The 18,819-nt window shown below is 56.6% G+C and overlaps 1 protein-coding gene across 4 annotated transcripts in view; it reads right to left on the bottom strand.

Moving 5' to 3' along the window:
* Positions 1–18,819, bottom strand: part of HORMAD2 (HORMA domain containing 2) — a 34,977-nt gene that overhangs the window by 4,012 nt on the left and 12,146 nt on the right. For all 4 annotated transcript variants that reach the window (XM_068161853.1, XM_068161852.1, XM_068161851.1 and 1 more), the window contains exons 7-12: positions 18,770–18,796; positions 17,154–17,221; positions 14,703–14,869; positions 13,630–13,877; positions 13,147–13,252; positions 11,492–11,556 (exon numbers count right to left, since the gene is read on the bottom strand). In XM_068161853.1, the coding sequence (XP_068017954.1) occupies positions 11,492–11,556; positions 13,147–13,252; positions 13,630–13,877; positions 14,703–14,869; positions 17,154–17,221; positions 18,770–18,796 (681 nt within the window). The remainder of the gene's footprint in view (positions 1–11,491; positions 11,557–13,146; positions 13,253–13,629; positions 13,878–14,702; positions 14,870–17,153; positions 17,222–18,769; positions 18,797–18,819) is intronic.

Below are 18,819 nucleotides of genomic sequence, written 5' to 3'. Positions count from 1 at the left end.
TCTGCCTCTTTAGAACCACAGAACACAGAACTGGACCCAGACTGCAGGTGTGGCCTCACTGGGGCAGGGCAGGGCAGGGCAGGGCAGCAGGAGAAGCTCCTCGGAGCTGCTGGCCACACAGCTCAACACAGCTGAGGAGAGCTCTGGCCATGAGGGCACTTTGCTGGCCCACAGTTACCACAGGCAGCATGCCCACAGAGCAGGAACCTGAGATGAGGAAAAACATCTGTGGAAGCCATCAAGTGCTCTAGACAAGGCCTATTCACCTACTGAATGAGTAAGACATCAAGTGTGTGAGGCATTCCACTGGGCAAACATGTCCTGTCCTGCCCTGCCCTTGCCCAGCCACAGGTTCAAGCAGGAGCTCAGAGCCAGGAAGAAACCCCAGGTCCACCTTCCATATCCCATCCTTAACCAAACACTCCAGCTTCTTCCCTAGGAATGTGACTCTAGATGGGATTAAGTCAGATCCTACCTGTGTTTATTTGCCTTTAACCAGGGAGTGAACCTCTTCAAAGGCTGTGGTGCCAAGCAGGAAATCCCTCCCCTGGCCTCAGCACACAGCCAAAGCCTCCAGAGGCTGCTCAGTGCTGGGCTTCCTCTGCTGGGATGCTGCACACTGGGGAGCTGGCTCTGTACAAATGGCTTCTCTCACACCCCCAGTGCAGGCCCTCAGCTCACTGCTGAGCCAGGAGGGAAACATAAGGGAAAGACTCCTCAGTGTGAGGGTGGCAGAGTGCTGGAGCAGGCTGCCCAGGGAGGCTGTGGGGGGCTCTGTCTCTGGAGGCATTCAGAGCCCAGCTGAGCATCTTCCTGTGGGATTTACTCTGGGTGACCCTGCTCTGGCAGGGAGGTTGGACTGGAGCATCCTTTACTCTCTACTGCTGAGACCCCACCTGGAATCCTGTGTGCAGCATAAGGACAGGGAACTGCTGGAGAGAGGCCACAGGAGGGACACAAAGATGATGCAAGGGCTGGAGCAGCTCTGCTGTGAGCACAGGCTGAGGGAGCTGGGGGTGGTCAGCCTGGGCAAGAGAAGACTCAGGGGGACCTGAGAGCTGCTGCCAGTACCTGAAGGGATCCTGCAGGAAGGCTGCAGAGGAACTGCTCCTAAGAGTGTCTGAGCCAGGCCAAGGGGGAAGGGTTTGAAGCTGAGGCAGAGCAGGGTTAGACTGGAGCTTAAGAAGTTCTTCAGTCTGAGGGTGGTGAGACTCTGGAAGGGGTTGCCCAGAGAGGCTGTGGCTGTCCCCTCCCTGGAGGTGTTCAAGGCCAGGCTGGATGAGGCCCTGAGCAGCCAAGTCTAGCTGAGATGTCCCTGCCCATGGCAGGGAAGTTGGAGCAGATGAGCTCTGAGGTCCCTTCCATTCTACCCTGAGCCATTCTATCATTCTGTGATCTTCAGAGGTCCCTCCCAATCCCCAGCACCCTGTGACTGTGTGCCCCAGGGTAAGGAGCAGGCCCTTGCATGCTTGTCCTGCAGAGCCCATGCTGGCAGTGGGACAGGTGGGACAAGGCCAGAGCAAGCAGCAAAGGCAGGAACAGACCAATGACCTTCTGCATCACAGAACCATTCTGTTTGGAAGAGAACTCCAAGCTCACCAGGAGCAAGCATTAACCCAGCCCTGACCATGAAGCTGCTCTACCACAGTGATGGCAGGTGGGGAAGAGGGAAACCTGCCCCCTCCAGCAGTTCTGATCACCATGGTGAGCCCCTGTGAGGTGAAGAAACCCCAGCAGGGGGAATGTGGAAGCTGGTAGCAGTGAGAAATGATGGAAAGTGTGGAACCATCAAATTGGTTTGGTTGGAAGAGCCTTTTAAGGCCACCAGGAGCAGCCATTGACCCAGCACTGCCAGGGCACCACTAAACCTGCCCTCAGCACCACTAAACCTGCCCTCAGCACCACATCTACAGGGCTCTGAAACCCCTCCAGGGATGGGGACTCCACTGCTGCCCTGGGCAGCCTGGGCCAGGCCCTGACAACCTTTTGGATGAAGAAATTGTTCCTGATGTCCAAACTAAACCTCCCTTGGTGCCACTTGAGGCTGCTTCCTCTTGCTCTATCACTTGCTCCTTGTGAGATGAGACCAAGCCCCACCTGACTCCAGCTGCAGAAGGTCTCTCCTCAGGCTGCTTTTCTCCAGGCTGCAGAACCCCTCAGTTCTGCAGTTCCCTCAGAAGTCCAAGGCTGGGGCTGGCCCCCACCACGGACACCCAGTGAGTCTGCAGCCCCTGGTGTCCCACTGGTGAGGAGCAGCTCTGTGTTGCCACCAAGTTCTGCTGCAAGGATCCAGCAATCTGGTGAATCATCCCCAAGTGTTACTAATTTCTGGCATACAACTCCCAGGGCAGCTGCACGTTGTCTGGGGAAGATATCAGGCTAAAAATAGCTTAGGCTGAGATGAAAGCCTTCCCAGGGCAGACTGGAGGATGGAATACAGCAGCAGACCACAGCTCCGCTGCTATTCTTAGCCAGACAAAACCAGGACCTCGTTTAGCGCTGGGCAGCCTCAGTCCCCAGCGTCCCCCCCGAGGCAGCCAAGAATTCCCACTGTAAATGGAAGCAAATTTACAGCCCTCCTGACATGTGCTTGGCTTCCCCAGGCAGCCCATGCAGCAAAGCTGCAGTTGCACAAGAGACTCAGCTGTGTGCCTCTCTGTCCCCGGCCTGCGCCTCGCGGAGCTGCGGCGCTCGGCAGCCTCTGCCCTCGGAAGAGCTTCCTCTGCCGGGGACCTGAGGGTTGCCTCTGGTACCCTCTCACTGTGCTGAGGCACAGCCATGGCAAGAGGAGCCCAGGTTCAGCCAGCCAGCTGGAAGAGCAAAGGCTGGGCTGCAAGCCTCCACCTCTGCAAGGAGGCAAGCTGCCCCTCGGGTGGCAGGGCAGCGTGCAGGGCACAGCTCCTGCCATCAGCAGATGTCTATCGGCAGCAGGAAGCCTGCAGCGAGAGCCAGGGCCTGAGGCATCCTGTGAGCTCAGCTGACTCCCCTGCATGCCAAACACTTGCCACGAGCCAAAACCAAGCCAGTGCTCTCCAAACTGATCCCCTGAGGCATCCCTGGGGACCAACCATCTCTCTCTGCTGCCAGTTGGCTCTCCAAGCACACCACGAAGCAGGGCTCACGAGAGGCATCACAGGGGCAGAGCATCCTAGGTTGGAAGGGACCTCAGAGATCATCCATGGCCAGGGACACCTCTCAGCTAGACTAGAGTGCTCAAGGCCTCATCCAGCCCTGACCACCCCCAGGGAGGGAGCAGCCACAGTCTCTGGGCACTCTGAGGACCTGTCCAGAGTGTAAGACAAAAGAGTGTTGGGAAAAGCTGCTCAACCTCCCTCCTGCTGCTCTCCAGGAGCCCTCACCCCAAGCAGGGCACTGAGGGGTGGGACTGTGCTCAAGGAAGAGCAATGGAGGGCCCAGAGAACAGGCCTGGTGAGGAGCAGCTGAGGGAACTGGGGGTGTTCAGCCTGGAGAAGAGGCTGAGAGGAGACCTTCTGGCTCTCTACAACCCCCTGCAAGGAGCTTGGAGCCGGGTGGGGGCTGGGCTCTTCTCCCAGGGAACAAGTGACAGGACAAAAGGAAATGGCCTCAAATTGCCTCAGGGGAGGTTTAGGTTAGACATGAGGAACAATTTCTTCATCAAAAGACCTGGCCCAGGCTGCCCAGGGCACTGGTGGAGTCTGCTTGCCTGGAAGGGCTGCAGAGCTGTGCAGATGTGGTGCTGAGGGACATGGCCTGGTGGTGCCCTGGCAGTGCTGGGATAATGCTTGGACTCTGTGGTGTTTAAGGTCTCTTCCAACCAGAAGCACTCTGTGGTTCTGGGAGCACCCTGCCCTGCTGGCTGCTCTGACTGCCAGATCACAACCCAAAGCACCTCCCAAAGCCAGAAGCCTCCCCCCAGAAGAATGGAGGAGGTGAAGAGCAACAGACACTGCTGCTAGGAGGCTGCTGCCCAGCTGCTCCCTCACAGAGTATCAGTGAGCAAAGATGGTCAGGGGCTGCAGAACCTCTGCTGGGGGCACAGGCTGGGGCTGTCCAGCCTGGAGAAGACTCCAGGGAGACCTTAGAGCTGCATTGCAGTATCTGAAGGAGGCTACAGGAAAACTGGGGAGAAACTGCTCAGAGGGGCTGTGGGGATAGGGTGAGGGGCAATGGTTTGAGACTGGAGCAGGGGAGATCTAGGTTGGACAGCAGGAGGAAGCTCTGCACAGGGAGGCTGGGGAGACACTGGGACAGGTTGTACAGGGAGGTTGTCCAGGGATGAGGTTGAGGCTCCATGCCTGGAGCCATCCAAGCTCAGCCTGGCTGTGTCCCTGTGCAGCCTGCTCTGGCTGGAGCTGTCCCTGCTGCCTGCAGGGGGGGTGGACAGGATGCCCTTGGGGCTCCCTCCCAGCCCAATGCACTCTGTGGAGCTGCCCAGCACTGATTGATGGGGATGTCTCTGGAGGTGCTGGCTGCTAGCATGCAAAGGCAGCCAGCACAGAAGCTCAGTGCTCCTGGGGATGTCCCTGGGGTGGCTGTGAGGGGATCTGAGGGTGCAAGGGTTAAATCTCCCCGGATCTGAGGGGTGATGTGCCTCACCTCTGGGTGAGGAGCTCACCAGGCCACTGCTTCCTGCACACTAGACAAGGATAACTCATGGAAGGGATGAATGGCCCCAAGACACAGCTAAGGATCTGACGTGAAGTGAGAGCAGCCAGGAATTTCCTGACCTCCCTGCCTCACTCCTCCCAGCTCACAGGAAGGAGAGAGGCAAGCTCATCTCTGAATCTTGTTCTCTTCATTGTCTGGGGCTGTGTAGCCTCAGCTGCTTTAGAGGAGAAAATGTTCTGGGAACTTCTCATCAGATACAGCTCTCTTGATAGACAGTTAGAGATAAACCTTGCTGCTTTTTCCCCTCCTGCTCTTTTGCTTTTCTGCAGAAGTTCAAGATAATGACATTGCCACAGAAAAATGCTCTCCTCTTGCTCTGCACATGGTAGGCTTCACCCTTCAACTGCTTTCTGTCGTGGCAGCTTGCAGAGCAATCGGCCTGGGAAAAATCAGACAACAGAGGTCTTGATCTCCAAGCTGTTACTCTGCAAGGGAGCCCACTGGAGCTGACCTGCTCTTGCAGGCAGAGGCTCTGCACCCCACAGGGAAGCTCAGCAGAGCCTCCATCAGAGTAACCTGGCTCTGGCCCTGGGCACCAACAGGACACTGAGCACTGGCAAGCATGGCAGGTACTACCCTCAACACATCACCCATCACAGGCCCTGTCCACACCAGGCCCCTCAGAGGAGGACCTGGCCAGGTAGCCAAGTCTGCTGCACAAGGAGAGCAGCTGGAGGCCAGACAGGCTGTCCCCCGAGGCCTAAGGCAGTGCTGATGTCCAACACTGAGCTATGAATCTCTCCCTAGGCACCAGACTCTCAGACAGCTCCAGCTGAGAGCTGATCTGCACGGCAGGAGGATGCCTACAGCAGGCAGCGAGGCACAGCAGAGATCCCTGAGCTGTCCCCCAGCCCAACTGCTGTGTCCACAGAGTGCCAAGTGTCCACAGACTCACTGGGGTCCCCCAGCAGCACAAGCAGTGTCTGGCTGCTGAAGCAGACACTCGGGAGGCAGAGCTGCCTCGTGCTCTGCTGCCGTGGCCGCGCCGCTGCCAGCCCGGTGCAGGCTCGCCGGGGGCGACCCAGGGCTCTCTGCTGTGCTCTGGGGGGACTCAGCTCTAATGGACCACCCTGAACTCCAGCCCACAGCTTCCTGATGGCAGATAAAAGCCTGCAGAGGCGTCCACATGCTCAGATTTACTCATCTTCTAGTGGTGGTTCATTCCAGACTCATTCCTCTGCAACTTGTTTGCTTACATCAGGGCAGAGCTGACCAGAAGGAACTTGCAGCACAAGAACATTCACCTCTCCTTATGGGGCCAGGCTGAGAGCTGGGCTTTGCTCAGCCTGGAGAAGAGAAGGCTCCAGGAGACCTTCTGGTGGCTTTTCAGTGCTGGAAGGGGCCAAGCAGAAAGCTGGGGATAGATTTGGACAGGGTCTGTTGTGCCAGGACAAGAGGTGATGGTTTGAAATGAATAGAGGGAGATTCAGAGGGGAGGGAGGGAAGAAATGTTTGGCACTGAGGGTGGGGAGAGCCTGGCCCAGGCTGCCCAGAGAGGTGGGAGATGCCCCTTGGATGGAACCATTCCAAGTCAGGTTGGACATGGCTCTGTCCAGCCTGCTCTGGTTGCAGAGGTCCCTGCTGAGTGCAGAGTGTTGACCAGCTGAGCTCTAAAGGTCCCTTCCAACCCAAACCTCTGTGTGGATCCATGAGTAAAGGCTTCACAAGAGGCTAAAGGAGTGTTCCAGGAGTCATCACAGAGTATCTGTGGTTGGAAGAGACTTCCAAGCTCATCCAGTCCAACCTTCAGCCCAGCACTGCAGGGGCACCACTGAACCATGGCCCTAGTGCCAGGTCCACACACAGCTTAAACCTGCCCAGGGATGGTGACCCCAGCCCTGCCCTGGGCAGCCTCTTCCAAGGTTTGAGACCCCTTCCAGGGCAGAACTATTTCCTGAGATCCAGCCTGAGCCTCCCCTGGTGCAGCTTGGAGCCACTTCCTCTGGGCCTGTCACTTGTCTTCAAGGAGAAGAGGCTGCCCCCTCCTCACTGCAGCCTCCTTGCAGGGAGCTGTCCTGAACCCAGTGCAGAAGCTCATGGCCCAGCAGCAGACTTCCACAGCTGAACCAAGGGGCAGCAAAGGAAAGGGCTTGGGGTGGTAGGATGGGGGTAATGAACTGGAGCTTGAGGAGGGCAGATTGGGAAGAAATTCTTTGCAGTGAGGGTGGGGAGACACTGGCACAGGCTGCCCAGGGAGGCTGTGGCTGCCCTCTCCCTGGAGGTGTTCAAGGCCAGGCTGCATGAGGCCTTGAGCAGCCTGGGCTGGTGGGAGGTGTCCCTGCCCATGGCAGGGGGTTGGAACTGGATGAGCTTGAAGGTGTCTTCCAACCCAACCCAGTCCATGAATCCATGGATTCCCTGTTTTCCCCAGCTCCTCACAGCTGCCAGAGCAGGGGAGAAAAGAGGCAAGACACTCAGAGGGAGATGCTGAGCTGGATCCTTGGCTGATGCAAGCAGCCAGCCTCTCCTTGCAGTCACAGAGGGGAGCTCATTGGCATGCTGCTGTCTACCTGTGGGTGATTAAGCACAGGGATGCTCTGCTGGGAAAGGGCAATGGCTCATCTGCTCCTGAGCATCACCAATCACCAGAGTGCAGATAAGGAGCCAGCTGAGCACAGGGCAATGTTTCTCCAGCCTGGAAAGCCCTCTGCCAGAGGCTCTCCGTGGCCATGGCTGAAGGACAGCTCTGACTGGGCAGGAGTGGCTGCTGCTTTTTTGGCAGAGCCACATCCTGGGCCTCTCCCACATCCAGTTGATAAAAATAAGCCCTTTAAGACTCCCATTCCTGGTCCTCCTGGAGAGCTGTAGGTCAGGAAGATAATGGCCAATAAACCCAGTTAGTATTTCTGATAAGCAAGGAATTGAGAAGGAATGAAGCAGTTCAGAGGAGGAGCAGTGCTGGGCCTGCCCACATCTCCAAGCACAACTGCTGACTGCAGGCACTGCTGCTGAACTCCCCACCTCTTGAACCCCCAATCTTTGCTCAGATCCTAAACCCTGGGACCCTCCAAAGTGTTTCAGCTCCCTCAGAAAAATCCTGCCCTGAATATTTAACCTTCAAACCCAAGGCCCTGAGCACTGCTCCCTGGGCAGCTGAGCAGCTAACACTGTGGCCAGCAGAAGGGCAGGCTCCCATTCCAGACCCTCTGCCCATCCCTCCACCCAGGCTGGCTCTCTGCCTTCTGGACTCCCTGAGTATTTTGGTTGGAAAAGACCTTCAAGATCATCCAGTCCAGCCCCCCTCTAACTCTGCCCAGGCTGCTGCTAAACATCCCTGCAGCTTTGAAACACCTCCAGGGATGGGGATTCAACCCCCTCCCTGGGCAGCCTGGGCCAGGCTTGGAGACCCCTGTCAGGGAAGAAGCAGAAGCAGCTTGGCCAACCCAAAGCTCCTCTGGGGCAGCTCAGAGTTCTCTAACTCGGAGACTTAGAGGATGGTTTGACTCCATGATCCCAGGAACCTTTTCCAACAGAAATGGTGCTGTGATTCTATCAGCTTGAGGCTGCTTCCTCTTGTCCTGCCATTTCTTCCCTGGGAGAGGAGACCAACCCCCACCTGGCTCCAACCTCCTTTCAGTGTTGCAGAGAGCCAGAAGGTCTCCCTGAGCCTCCTCTTCTCAAGGCTAAATAATCCCAGCTGCCTCAGCTGCTCCTTACCAGCCCCCAGATCCTTCCCCAGCTTTGTTGCCCTTCTCTGGACATCCTCCAGCCCCTCAATGTCCTTCTTGGAGTGAAGAGCCCAAAGCTGAACTCATTACTCAAGGTGTGGCCTCACCAGTACAGGGGGGCAGTCCCTGACCTGCTCCTGCTGCCCACACCATTGCTAATCCAGGCCAGGATGGCCTTGCTGGCCAGCTGGGCACCCCCTGGCTCATTTCCAGCCCCTGGGGCCATGGTGGTGCTGCTGTGTGAGGAATCCTTGGATGAAGTACTTTAAGGGCATCTTCTCCTGGTGGACACTCAAGGTCACACAACACCTGAGGGCTCATGCCTACCTCAATAAAAGGAGCTCTCCAGGGCCCAGGCCACACTGCTGCCCAAAGCCCCTCAGCCCCCAAAAGCTAATTAAACAATGGACTCCAGGAGGAAACAAAATGACTTTGGAGACCTTGGAAGCAGAGAGCTGCTCTGATCTCTCCTGCCAGGATGAAAAACCTTTGCTTGACCACACTGCAGGCTGGACAGCAACAAGGTGCTCACATTCACCCCCCAGCAGCACTGTTTCTACCCATCTTACCTACACCTGACCCAGTTAGATAATCCCTAGCTCAGACTTCTCATCCACCCAAGCCTGTCTGCATCTTCTGAGCCAAACTTCATGACCACTTTGGCTTCCTGATTCAAGTGGAATACACAATGGTCATTTGTTTTAACCACTTCCCTCAGAAAAGAAGGGAAAGTCCCTCTCCCATGGAAAGAGTGGCAAACCTTTATTAGTGCTGGCCTCACAACCATGAGCTGCACTTTTTAACCACTGACTTGACTTTGTTTTTCCCTAAACTGACTGAAATGCACACCAGAAAAAGCCCTCTGCCACCAGAATCCAGCAGGCTGGGACTGGGATCTGTCTGAAGTCTTTGGAGCATGTGCTGGGCTGCATCCAGAGCAGGGAGAGCAGCAGCACAGGGAGGGGATTCTGCCCCTCTGCTCCACTGAGACCCTCCCCTGCAGCACTGCCTCCAGCTCTGGTGCCCCCAGCACAAGAAGGACCTGGAACTGTTGGAGAGGGTCCAGAGGAGGCCACAAAGATGATCAGAGAGATGGAGAAGCTCCCCTATGGGGACAGGCTGGGAGAGCTGGGGCTGCTCAGCCTGGAGAAGAGAAGGCTCCAGGGAGACCTTAGAGCAGCCTGCCAGTACCTGAAAGGGGCTGTGGCTCCAGGAGAGCTGGGGAGGGAACTTTTGACAAGGGCTTGTGGTGATAGGATGAGGGACAATGGATTGAAGCTTGAGGAGGGCAGATTGAGACTGGAGATTGGGAAGAAATTCTTTCCAGTGAGGGTGGGGAGACACTGGCACAGGCTGCCCAGGGAGGCTGTGGCTTCCCCTTCCCTGGAGGTGTTCAAAGCCAGGTTGGATGAGGCCTGGAGCAAGCTGCTGTGGTGTGAGGTGTCCCTGCCCATGGCTGGGGGGGAAGCTGGATGATCTTTTAAGGTTTCTTCCAAGCCAAACCACTCTGGGAGTCTCTGAAGCATGCAGTGGATAAAGTGACTCTGCCATCTTTCAGCCACTAATGCTCTTTTCCACCACCTTCAGCCACTCACTCTCACTGCTCCTGCTGGAGGCTAATGAGATCCACATGCAGCAGCAGCAGCAGTGAGGTGTCTGCTGCTCTGCTCCCAGCCCTGACAGCCCCAGAAGAATGTCAGGGCATGAATCAGTGGGAGAACCACGAGGCCCAAACAGAAAAGGCTCCTGTTTTCACACAGACAGCAGACCAAACAATGATCAGAAGGAAACTGGAGGATGGGAGACTGAAAAAAAAACAACACAAAAGATAATAATAATAAACCAAAATGTGGTTAAAGCTTGAAAAATCCCAGCCTAGGCACAGGAGCTCAGCCCTCAGAGCTCAGAGGCCAGGCCAATGCTTCACAGATGCCTTCTGAATGACATGTTCAGCTGGGAGTCTCCAGTTGCTGTCTGGGTTAGGCACCCCGGGATTCTTTTCAGCAGAGGCAGGGGGCGGAATGTGAGCAGCAATTTCCTCCTCTCCCTAACTTCTCCTGCAGGGACTCAGCCCCTGAACACTCAAGCTCACACCACTTTCAGCTCATCTGAATGGGAGGAGGAATCAAGTGGTTAAGCCTGGTGGTATTGAGAGACTTGCCCAGTCACTGAGAAGAGCCTCTGCAGAAGGCTGTGGATTGGAGCTCTGCTTCTGACTCAGGGTTTGGCCTGGGCAGCACTCAGGGTGGAATTAATCTCCCAGAACCCTACTTATCTGAAATACCATGGCTGCTCTGCCCTGGTTCTTCAGGCTGCCCCAACAACCACTGAAAAAAGGAGATCAGCACCTCCAGGGGATAATTCTTCCTCTGCTACAGAGGTAGGCAGAAAGTGATAGGATCCAGTACCTGTGACTCACAGGTAAGGAGAGTCTGGCAGCAAGAGGGCAGAGGTGAAAGCCACATTAGGCAAGAGGCAGACACACCCTTCAGAGCTGAAGCAGGATGGTGATGTCAGACCCTTAATCCAAACTCACAGCCAGGTAAAGCAGCCTGGCTGGCACACTGATGCAGGCAGCCTGTGTGTGTGTGTGGAGCCCAGCTCCAGAGAACAGCATGGAGTGACTGTCCTGGGGGAAAGAAATAAGCTGATCATGGAAAGGTTTCTTCCTCTGCTTCCAGTCCCTGCTTACATCCCTGTGCCTTAAGGCTTTGGGGCTCTGTGTACTTTGATACTGCACAGCAAATCCCCTAGGCTGAGCTGAACCTTCTGCCACCCCAGCTGCCAGAACTGCAGAACAGAATCACAGAATGGGCTGGGTTGGGAGGGACCTCTGAATGTCAGCTAGTACAAAACCACTGCAGGCTGCAGGGACATCCACCCCTAGATCAGGTGCCCAGAGCCCTGTTGAGCCTCACCTTGAATATCTCCAGGGATGGAGCCTCAAATACCTCCCTGAGCAACCTGTAGTTCCAGCAGCCTCCTGGGGCAGAACTTCTTCCTAACATCCAATCCAAATCTGCTCTGCTCTTAATTCCAAACCATTGTCCCTGGTTCCTGTCACTGCAGACCTTTGGAAACAGTCCCTCTGCAGCCTTCTTCTAGGCCCCCTTCAGCCACTGGAAGGCTGCTGCCTTGCCTGGCATACCCTAGAGCCAGTAACCTTTCCTCACCTGCTGCGATGCTCTGGAGCGCAGCATCCTGCCCGTCTCCTGCACGCCCATCGGCTTCCCTCCACCTGCAATCCAAACACAGGAACAAAATCAGGTCTGAAGTGAAAAGCCCTGGGTACAGTGGGGAAAAAAACAATTAGAAAACATCCAGAAGACTAAAGCAGAGCAGCAAACTCCTGTGGCTGACCCAAAGTGGTGCAGCCTTTGCTCTGCGGCAGTGCCAACGCTGCCGAGCCCTCGGGACCAAGTGCCACCGGCAAGGGCAACACTGCAGCCGGCAGCTGCTCCAGCAGAGAGGGGGAGAGGGGGAGAGGAGGGGGAGAGGGGAGAGGGAGGAGAGGGGGGAGAAGGGAGAGGGAGGAGAGAGGAGAGGGGGCCAGAGAGCATGGACACCTGAACTCCATCCAAAGGAGGCTGGGGCAGGTGGGGTTGGTCTCTTCTCACGTGCACCAAGTGGCAGGGTGAGAGGAGATGGCCTCATTCTCTGCTAGGGACTGCCTGCTCTAGTGGAGGGGTCCCTGCCCAGGGCAGGGGCAGGTAGAACTAGATCACAGCTCACAGGATGTCAGGAGCTGGAAGGGACCCAAACAGATCACCAAGTCCAAGCCCCCTGCCAGAGCAGGGCCATAGAATCCAGCTCAGGTCACACAGGAACACATCCAGACAGCCCTTGAAAGTCTCCAGGGAAGGAGACTCCACCACCCCTCTGGGCAGCCTGCTCCAGGGCTCTGTGACCCTCACAGTAAGGAAGTTCCCCCTTGTGTTGAGGTGGGAGCTCCTGTGCTGCAGCTTCCATCCATTGCTCCTTGGCCTACCCCAGGGTGCAGCTGAGCAGAGCCTGTCCCCTCCCTCCTGACCCCCAGCCCTCAGAGCTCTAAACCCAATTCTTAAATCCCCTCTCAGCCTTCTCTTCTCCAGACTGAACAGCCCCAGGTCCCTCAGCCTCTCCTCCCAGGGCAGTGCTCCAGTCCCCTAATCCTCCTCCTTGCCCTCTGCTGGAGCCTCTCCAGCAGATCCCTGTCACTCTTGAACTGGGGAGCCCAGAGCTGGATGCAGTACTAGATGATCTTTGACGCCCCTTCCAAGCCAAACTCTCTGGGACTCTATGAGCAGGTGGTGCTGGGAGCTCAGCCCTTACCAGGCTCTGGAGGACGGGCAGGGGAAGGACCTGAGCAGGTGAGCTCCCAGGCCGAGCAGCCCGGCTCCCCTGCTCGGGGCTCAGGAGTGCTATTTACCATTCAGTCACTAGATGGTATTGTTCCACAGGCTACAGCTGAGAGCTGCAAGGGTCAAACGGGTACCAGCAGCTGGCTGGGGCGAGAGGACAGGCTCCTTCTCAGCTCTGCTCTCACACGGGGAAGTCGTTAGCAAAAGCAAATGGCAGCAGCTAAAGGAAAAGAGCTCTGATGGAAATGCAGATAAGGCAGCTTGGTGCTGATGAACTGTGAGATTCCCCCAGAGCTGAGCAACAACTGCTGAGATAAAGAGGTGGAAAAGACATTGCTAAAGAAGGGGCTGCTCCTGTTGACACAGCAAGCACTGACAGCAGCCTGAGCTGACACAAATGCAGCGGCCTGACAACTGCAAAGTCAGGAAGCCTCAGCAGGACACAGCCATGGGCACAAGCTCCTCTGGCTCTGAAGCTGGGCACTCACCTGGATCCTGAAGGTAAGAAGATGCTGCCATTTTCCTGCCTGGGTGGGCCTCACCTTTGTCCTCTCCACACCCCCTTGAATCTGCTCTGATGGGGAGAGGCTGATCCTGTAAAGCAAACAAGGTCTTACCAGCATGGCCCCAAAGACACACCCGGGGGCAAATCCACCAAGCCAGGGATGGGATTGTCACAGCTCCCCAGGGCTCCTCAGGGTCTCCCAAGCCTCCAGACTGGAGTCCACAGGGGGCTTCAAACCTGGAAGCATTCAAAGCCAGGCTGGATGAGGCCTTGAGCAAGCTGCTGCAGTGGGGGACGTCCCTGCTGAGTGCAGGGGAGTTGGACTGGATGAGCTTTGGAGCTCCCTTCCAGCCCAGCCCACTCTGTGAGTCTATGCAGCCTGTGTTACAGCAGATGTTTCTTTTCAGGAGAGGTTTGCTACAGGTACTTCATCCCCCCAGCAACACCCCAACAGCTATTTCCCTACCTCAGTGCTGCCCTCCTCTTCCTCTTCCTCACAGTCTAAGCCTTGATGGGAGATCTCAGTAGGGCCCTTCTCCTGGGTCAGGCTTCTCTCTACCATCCTCTTCTTTTCAGCTGTCACTCTCAGCTTCATGAGGTGGAAGCCAGTGGAGACTGACCCCATTCTCAGGTTGACAGGGTCACCATCAAACAGCAGGTCGCCAGGGCTGCCATCTTCCTTAAAGCCAGGGGGCTGATAATCCTCTGGAGTCACTGCACAGGGAGGAAGAACTCCCTAATGTCAGAGGAGTCAAGTTCCATCTCTCCTTCATCTGATGCATAAAGAACAAGGGTACAGCAACCTCCAGGACCCACCACTGAAAGTATTCTGGGTTTGGTGCTTTTGCAGGAAGGGAAAGAATGCAAAGGGAAAAATGATCAAAGGTTAGGAGAGAGCTCACAGAAGGAGCAAGTTTAGGATGCTGAGCTCCCACTGGTGTGCTCAACACTTCTGCAGCACAACCTGGAACTGCCTCTTCCTTCAAAACACCAAACCCAAACCCCAGCAGTGAAGGAGAAGGGGGCTTCAACCCCCACTGCATGGCTCTGCTTCTGCAGAGGTGCAGGCCTGCCTTGAAGAGCAGCTGCCATCCCTGAGGGTCTACAACACCCCCAAAGGAGCTGGAGCCAGGCAGGGCTTGGTCTCATCTCATGAGGAACGAGTGACAGGACAAGAGCAAATGGCCCCAGCTTGCCCCAAGGGAGGTTTAGTTTGGACATCAGGAACAATTTCTTCATCCAAAAGGTTGTCAGGGCCTGGCCCAGGCTGCCCAGGGCAGCAGTGGAGTCCCCATCCCTGGAAGGGTTTCAAAGCCCTGGGACATGGCCTGGTGGAGCCCTGGCAGTGCTGGGTTACTGGCTGGACCTGATGGTCTTAAAGGTCTTTTCCACCCCAAGCTATCTGATGAGCTCACACCTTCCATCATTCTCACTGTCACCACCTTCCACGTTCCCCTGCTGGGGTCCCTTCACCTCACAGGGGCTCACCATGGTGATCAGAACTGCTGGAGGGGGCAGGTGTCCCTCCTCCCCACCTACCATCACTGTAGTAGAGCAGCTTCATGGTGAGGGTAACGTCGCTGGGCAGCGGCCCCAGGTTCTGCAGCAGCAGGTAGAGCTTGCGCAGCAGCAGCCTGCAGGCCTGCCCCACGGCCGCGCCGCCCCCCGGGCCCGGCCTCAGCCCCGGGCCCAGCCTCGCCCCCGGGCTGCAACGGCAAGAACACAGCGGCGCTCCTCAGGCATGAGCAGGCACCGGCAGGGGGGAGAGGGAGGGAGGGGAGGGAGGGGAGAGGGCAGGGAGGGGAGAGGGGAGGGGAGGGAGTGGAGAGGGTGTGGAGAGAGGGGAGGGAGAGGAGAGGGAGGGGAGGGAGTGGAGAGGGTGTGGAGGGAGGGGAGGGAGAGGAGAGGGAGGGAAGGGAGGGGAGGGAGAGGAGAGGGAGGGAAGGGAGGGGAGGGAGAGGAGAGGGAAGGGAGGGAGGGGAGAGAGGGGAGAGAGGGGAGGGAGAGGGGAGGGAGAGGGGAGGGAGAGGGGAGGGAGAGGGGAGGGAGAGGGGAGGGAGAGGGGAGGGAGAGGGGAGGGAGAGGGGAGGGAGGAGAGAGGGAGGGGAGGGAGGGGAGAGGGAGGGGAGGGAAGGGAAGGAGGGCACCCACTGCCTGCCCTGAGACCACCAGCAGGAAAGCTGCAATGCTTTTATGTCGTTTCCAGCTGGAGAGGGAAGCGAAAGAGAGCCCAGGGATGCGCTGGCAGCAGCCAGGCAGCAGCAGCAGCGCAGCCCTGCACTAAGAGGCCACTCATTTCCATCTGAACAGGCTTTGGAGCTGGGGCACGGGACCCCCATTAGACAAAGGCCATGACTCACTCGCTTGAAGGCGGTTAAATGGGCTCAGAGGGCCGCTGAACAAGTGCCTTTCACCTAAGCAATGCCAGGAATGAGAGGCACGAGGTGAGAATCCCTCACAGAGCCGATTCATCCGCGGGGCTCTTTCCAAGCCCATTCTGCAGCTCCAGGAGCATGTTCTCACTCCCATTCCCTCTAAGAGAAACTAGCTCAGAAGCACATTCTTCCAAGGTGACTAAGGGGCATTCCTCTCACCTCCTCAGCCACCCAAACGTCAGGCAGCTGGCAGGCTGAGCAGGCAGGCTGAGCAGGCAGGCTGAGCAGGCAGGCTGAGCAGGCAGGCTGGACCAGACACACGGTCACCAGCAGTGGGATGAATTGCTCTCCGGAGGAGTTTGTTCCTCCTGACTACAGAGGTGGCTGAGAGGAGTGACTGAGCTCAGCTGGCTAAAGTTAGCTGGCTGGAGATGGCTGAGATGAATCACCCCCTGACTAAGGAACCTGAACTTCCCTAACTTTCAATGAGAATTGGTCATTAGGTAATAATTAAACCAAAAGCCAAACAAGTAGCTCCTTCAGTGGGTCCTTGGAGGCTCAGAGGGCAGGTGGATGGCACTGCACACACCCTGGATGGTCCCTGCCACCTCCAGCACCAGCATGCTGAAGGGGCCAGAGCACAAGCCTCAGGCAGAGCAGCTGAGGGAACTGGAGGGGACACCTTCTGCCTCTCTACAACTCCCTGCAAGGAGGTTGGAGCCAGGTGGGGGTTGGGCTCTTCTCCCAAGGAAGAAGCAATAGGAAAGGAGGAAATGGCCTCAAGCTGCCCCAGGGGAGGTTTAGGTTGGACATGAGGAACAATCTCTTCATCAAAAGGGTTGCCAAGACCTGGCCCAGGCTGCCCAGGGCAGCAGTGGAGTCCCCATCCCTGGAGGGGTTTCAGAGCTGTGCAGATGTGGTGCTGAGGGGCAGGGCTTGGTGGGGTCCTGGCAGTGCTGGGTTAAAGGTTGGACTCAATGACCTTCAAGGTCTCTTCCAAGCAAAACAACTTCACGATTCCATCACAAATTGCTTCAAAAGCAGTAAGTGCCCTGAGAGAGCAGAGAGGATCCCAGGGCTGAATGCAGAGGAAGGAGCAGCTTTAAGACCAATTTGCCCTGCCAGCTGAAGCTTCTTGCCCACCATGACAGCAGAGTGGCTGTCCAGCAACTTGACTTCCCAGGCTGTGCCTTGGCTGGCACCAAACTGCCACCAGCAACACTGTGCCATCAGTTTAGGCTGCTGGGCTCCAACCCTGGAGCTGTCCAGGACCAGCTTGGATGGGGCCTTGAGTAACCTGCTGTTGATGAAGGTGTCCCTCCCCAGGGAAGGGAGCTTGGAACTAGATGACCTTTAAGCTCCCTTCCAGCCCCAAGCAGCCTATGATTGAGTCCTGTGTGCTCAGCACCATGCAGTGAGTGAGGGGACAAAGGTTGGCAGTGCCTAGGGGGAAGTGAAGAGGACGTAGATGAACATCACCTCTACAAGTCTTGGGGCTGGTGAGATGGAAATGGTAGGAGGCCAGAGAGAAGCAAAGGTGAGACCTGCACATGAATGAGCAGCTCAGGGCCTAACAACAGCAACAACACTGTGGGAAATAAACCCAACCCATTACCTGATGATGTCCATCTGGGGCACCTCCTTGATGTACTTGAACTTGAACTGATAGAGCTCAGTCACTGTCTGGAGATGGGAGAAGAGAGGGGACAAGAAGAAAGAGGTCTCTTTCAGCAACAAGTCTAAAGGTGCATGAAGAGGCTCCTGGTGTCCTCTCCCAGCTTTATGCCAGAGCCCAGCATTCATTTGATGGCCTGGGGACAGCTTCAAGGCTACTGCTGCTTGCATGAGCTTTGGCAAGTGCTCCTCACCACCCCAGCTCACCTAGCACTGAAAGAATCACCCAAAGAATCACCCCAGCTGCCTGCTTCCTCCTTCCCCTTCCTCTCTGGGCCTGGCTCCCTGGCCTAACCCTCTAAGGAGGAGTGGGGCCAAGCACTCCTCACTCTGTGTGTGTCCTCCCCTGCTGCAAGGAAAAGTGTGAGGCTCCAGAGGTGAGGCAGTGCCATATGGAGACAAGGGCCTGCAGGACTCCTCCTGCTAGGGAGTCCAAACAGGGTAAGAGTGGTTGAGTCTCACTGGGGCCAGAGTTTTCTGAGGGAGGTAAAAAGAATCCAGATGATTTTCCCTCTAAAAGGAAAGGATTCCCAGTGATTTTAGAGACTAAAACAATGAGGAAGGACAGACAACCTCCCCACAAGAGCAAGGCTCCATTGTAGTCCCACTCCATGCCTATAAGCTGTTGGTTTCCCTCCAGAGGCAGTGAGGTGGATTAGCAGCAGCTCAGCTGAGCCCTGAGCTCTGAGCCTTCCTGACAAACCCCAGCCTTGGGGGGGGCTAAACTCTTGCTCCCACCCCAGATGCTGAGGTGTGACCCAGACCAGCTGAGCACAGATTCTGCAGCCTCCTCTGCACCTGTTCTGTAGGCAGAGTGTGGGTGCAGAGCCTCACCTGTATGTAGCACAGCTTCCACTCTGCCTCCACCAGGTGGATGTGTTAGAACCAGAATCCCAACAGAGAGCACCAAGAGGCTAAGGAGAGGCACTGCACCACCCACACAACCCAGCCTGAAGCAACCCAGAGTTTAGGAATAGAAGTGGGGAGATTGAGCTTGGCTGTGAGGAAGAAGTTGTTGGCCAGGAGGGTGGTGAGAGCCTGGCACAGGCTGCCCAGGGAGGTGGTGGAAGCCTCCTGGCTGGAGGTGTTTGCAGCCAGGCTGGAGGTGGCTGTGAGCAACCTGCTGTGGTGTGAGGTGTCCCTGCCCATGACAGGGGGTTGGGGCTGGCTGAGCCTTGAGCTCCCTTCCAGCCCTGACAATTCTATGATCCTGTGATGCTGTCCTAACCTCCTCTGTGTGAAAAACCAGCTCCAACTTCAACAGAATCAGTTTGCACTTCCCAGTCCTCTTTGGGCAGGGAAAGCAGAGCTGGGAGTATGCCCATCAGTTGCCTGTCCCCATCCCTGCTGGAGGCCCTGGATGGGCTCACAGCCTTGTGCCTGGTGGGAGCATTTGATCACACTCCAGCTCACTGAGCTTGAGGGAAGGCAGAAGAGAAACAGGGTCACCAAGCAGCCACATCAGGGTAGAACTGAAGCCTGCAAGCCAACTCTGAATAAAGATCTACTCACCCATGCCTGCAGTGGCCTCAGAGATTAATTAAGGCTCTTTCTTACCTCTGGTTCCTTGGGATTGGTGTAAATCTGTGACAAGAAAGCACAGTGAG

The sequence above is a fragment of the Melanerpes formicivorus genome, unplaced genomic scaffold (genome assembly GCF_026170545.1).
Source record: "Melanerpes formicivorus ecotype bairdi unplaced genomic scaffold, bMelFor1.0.p_v2 SCAF_60, whole genome shotgun sequence".
Taxonomy (NCBI): domain Eukaryota; kingdom Metazoa; phylum Chordata; class Aves; order Piciformes; family Picidae; genus Melanerpes; species Melanerpes formicivorus.
The sequence above is the reverse complement of the archived record's forward strand: the minus strand, read 5'-3'. Positions and strand labels throughout refer to the sequence as shown.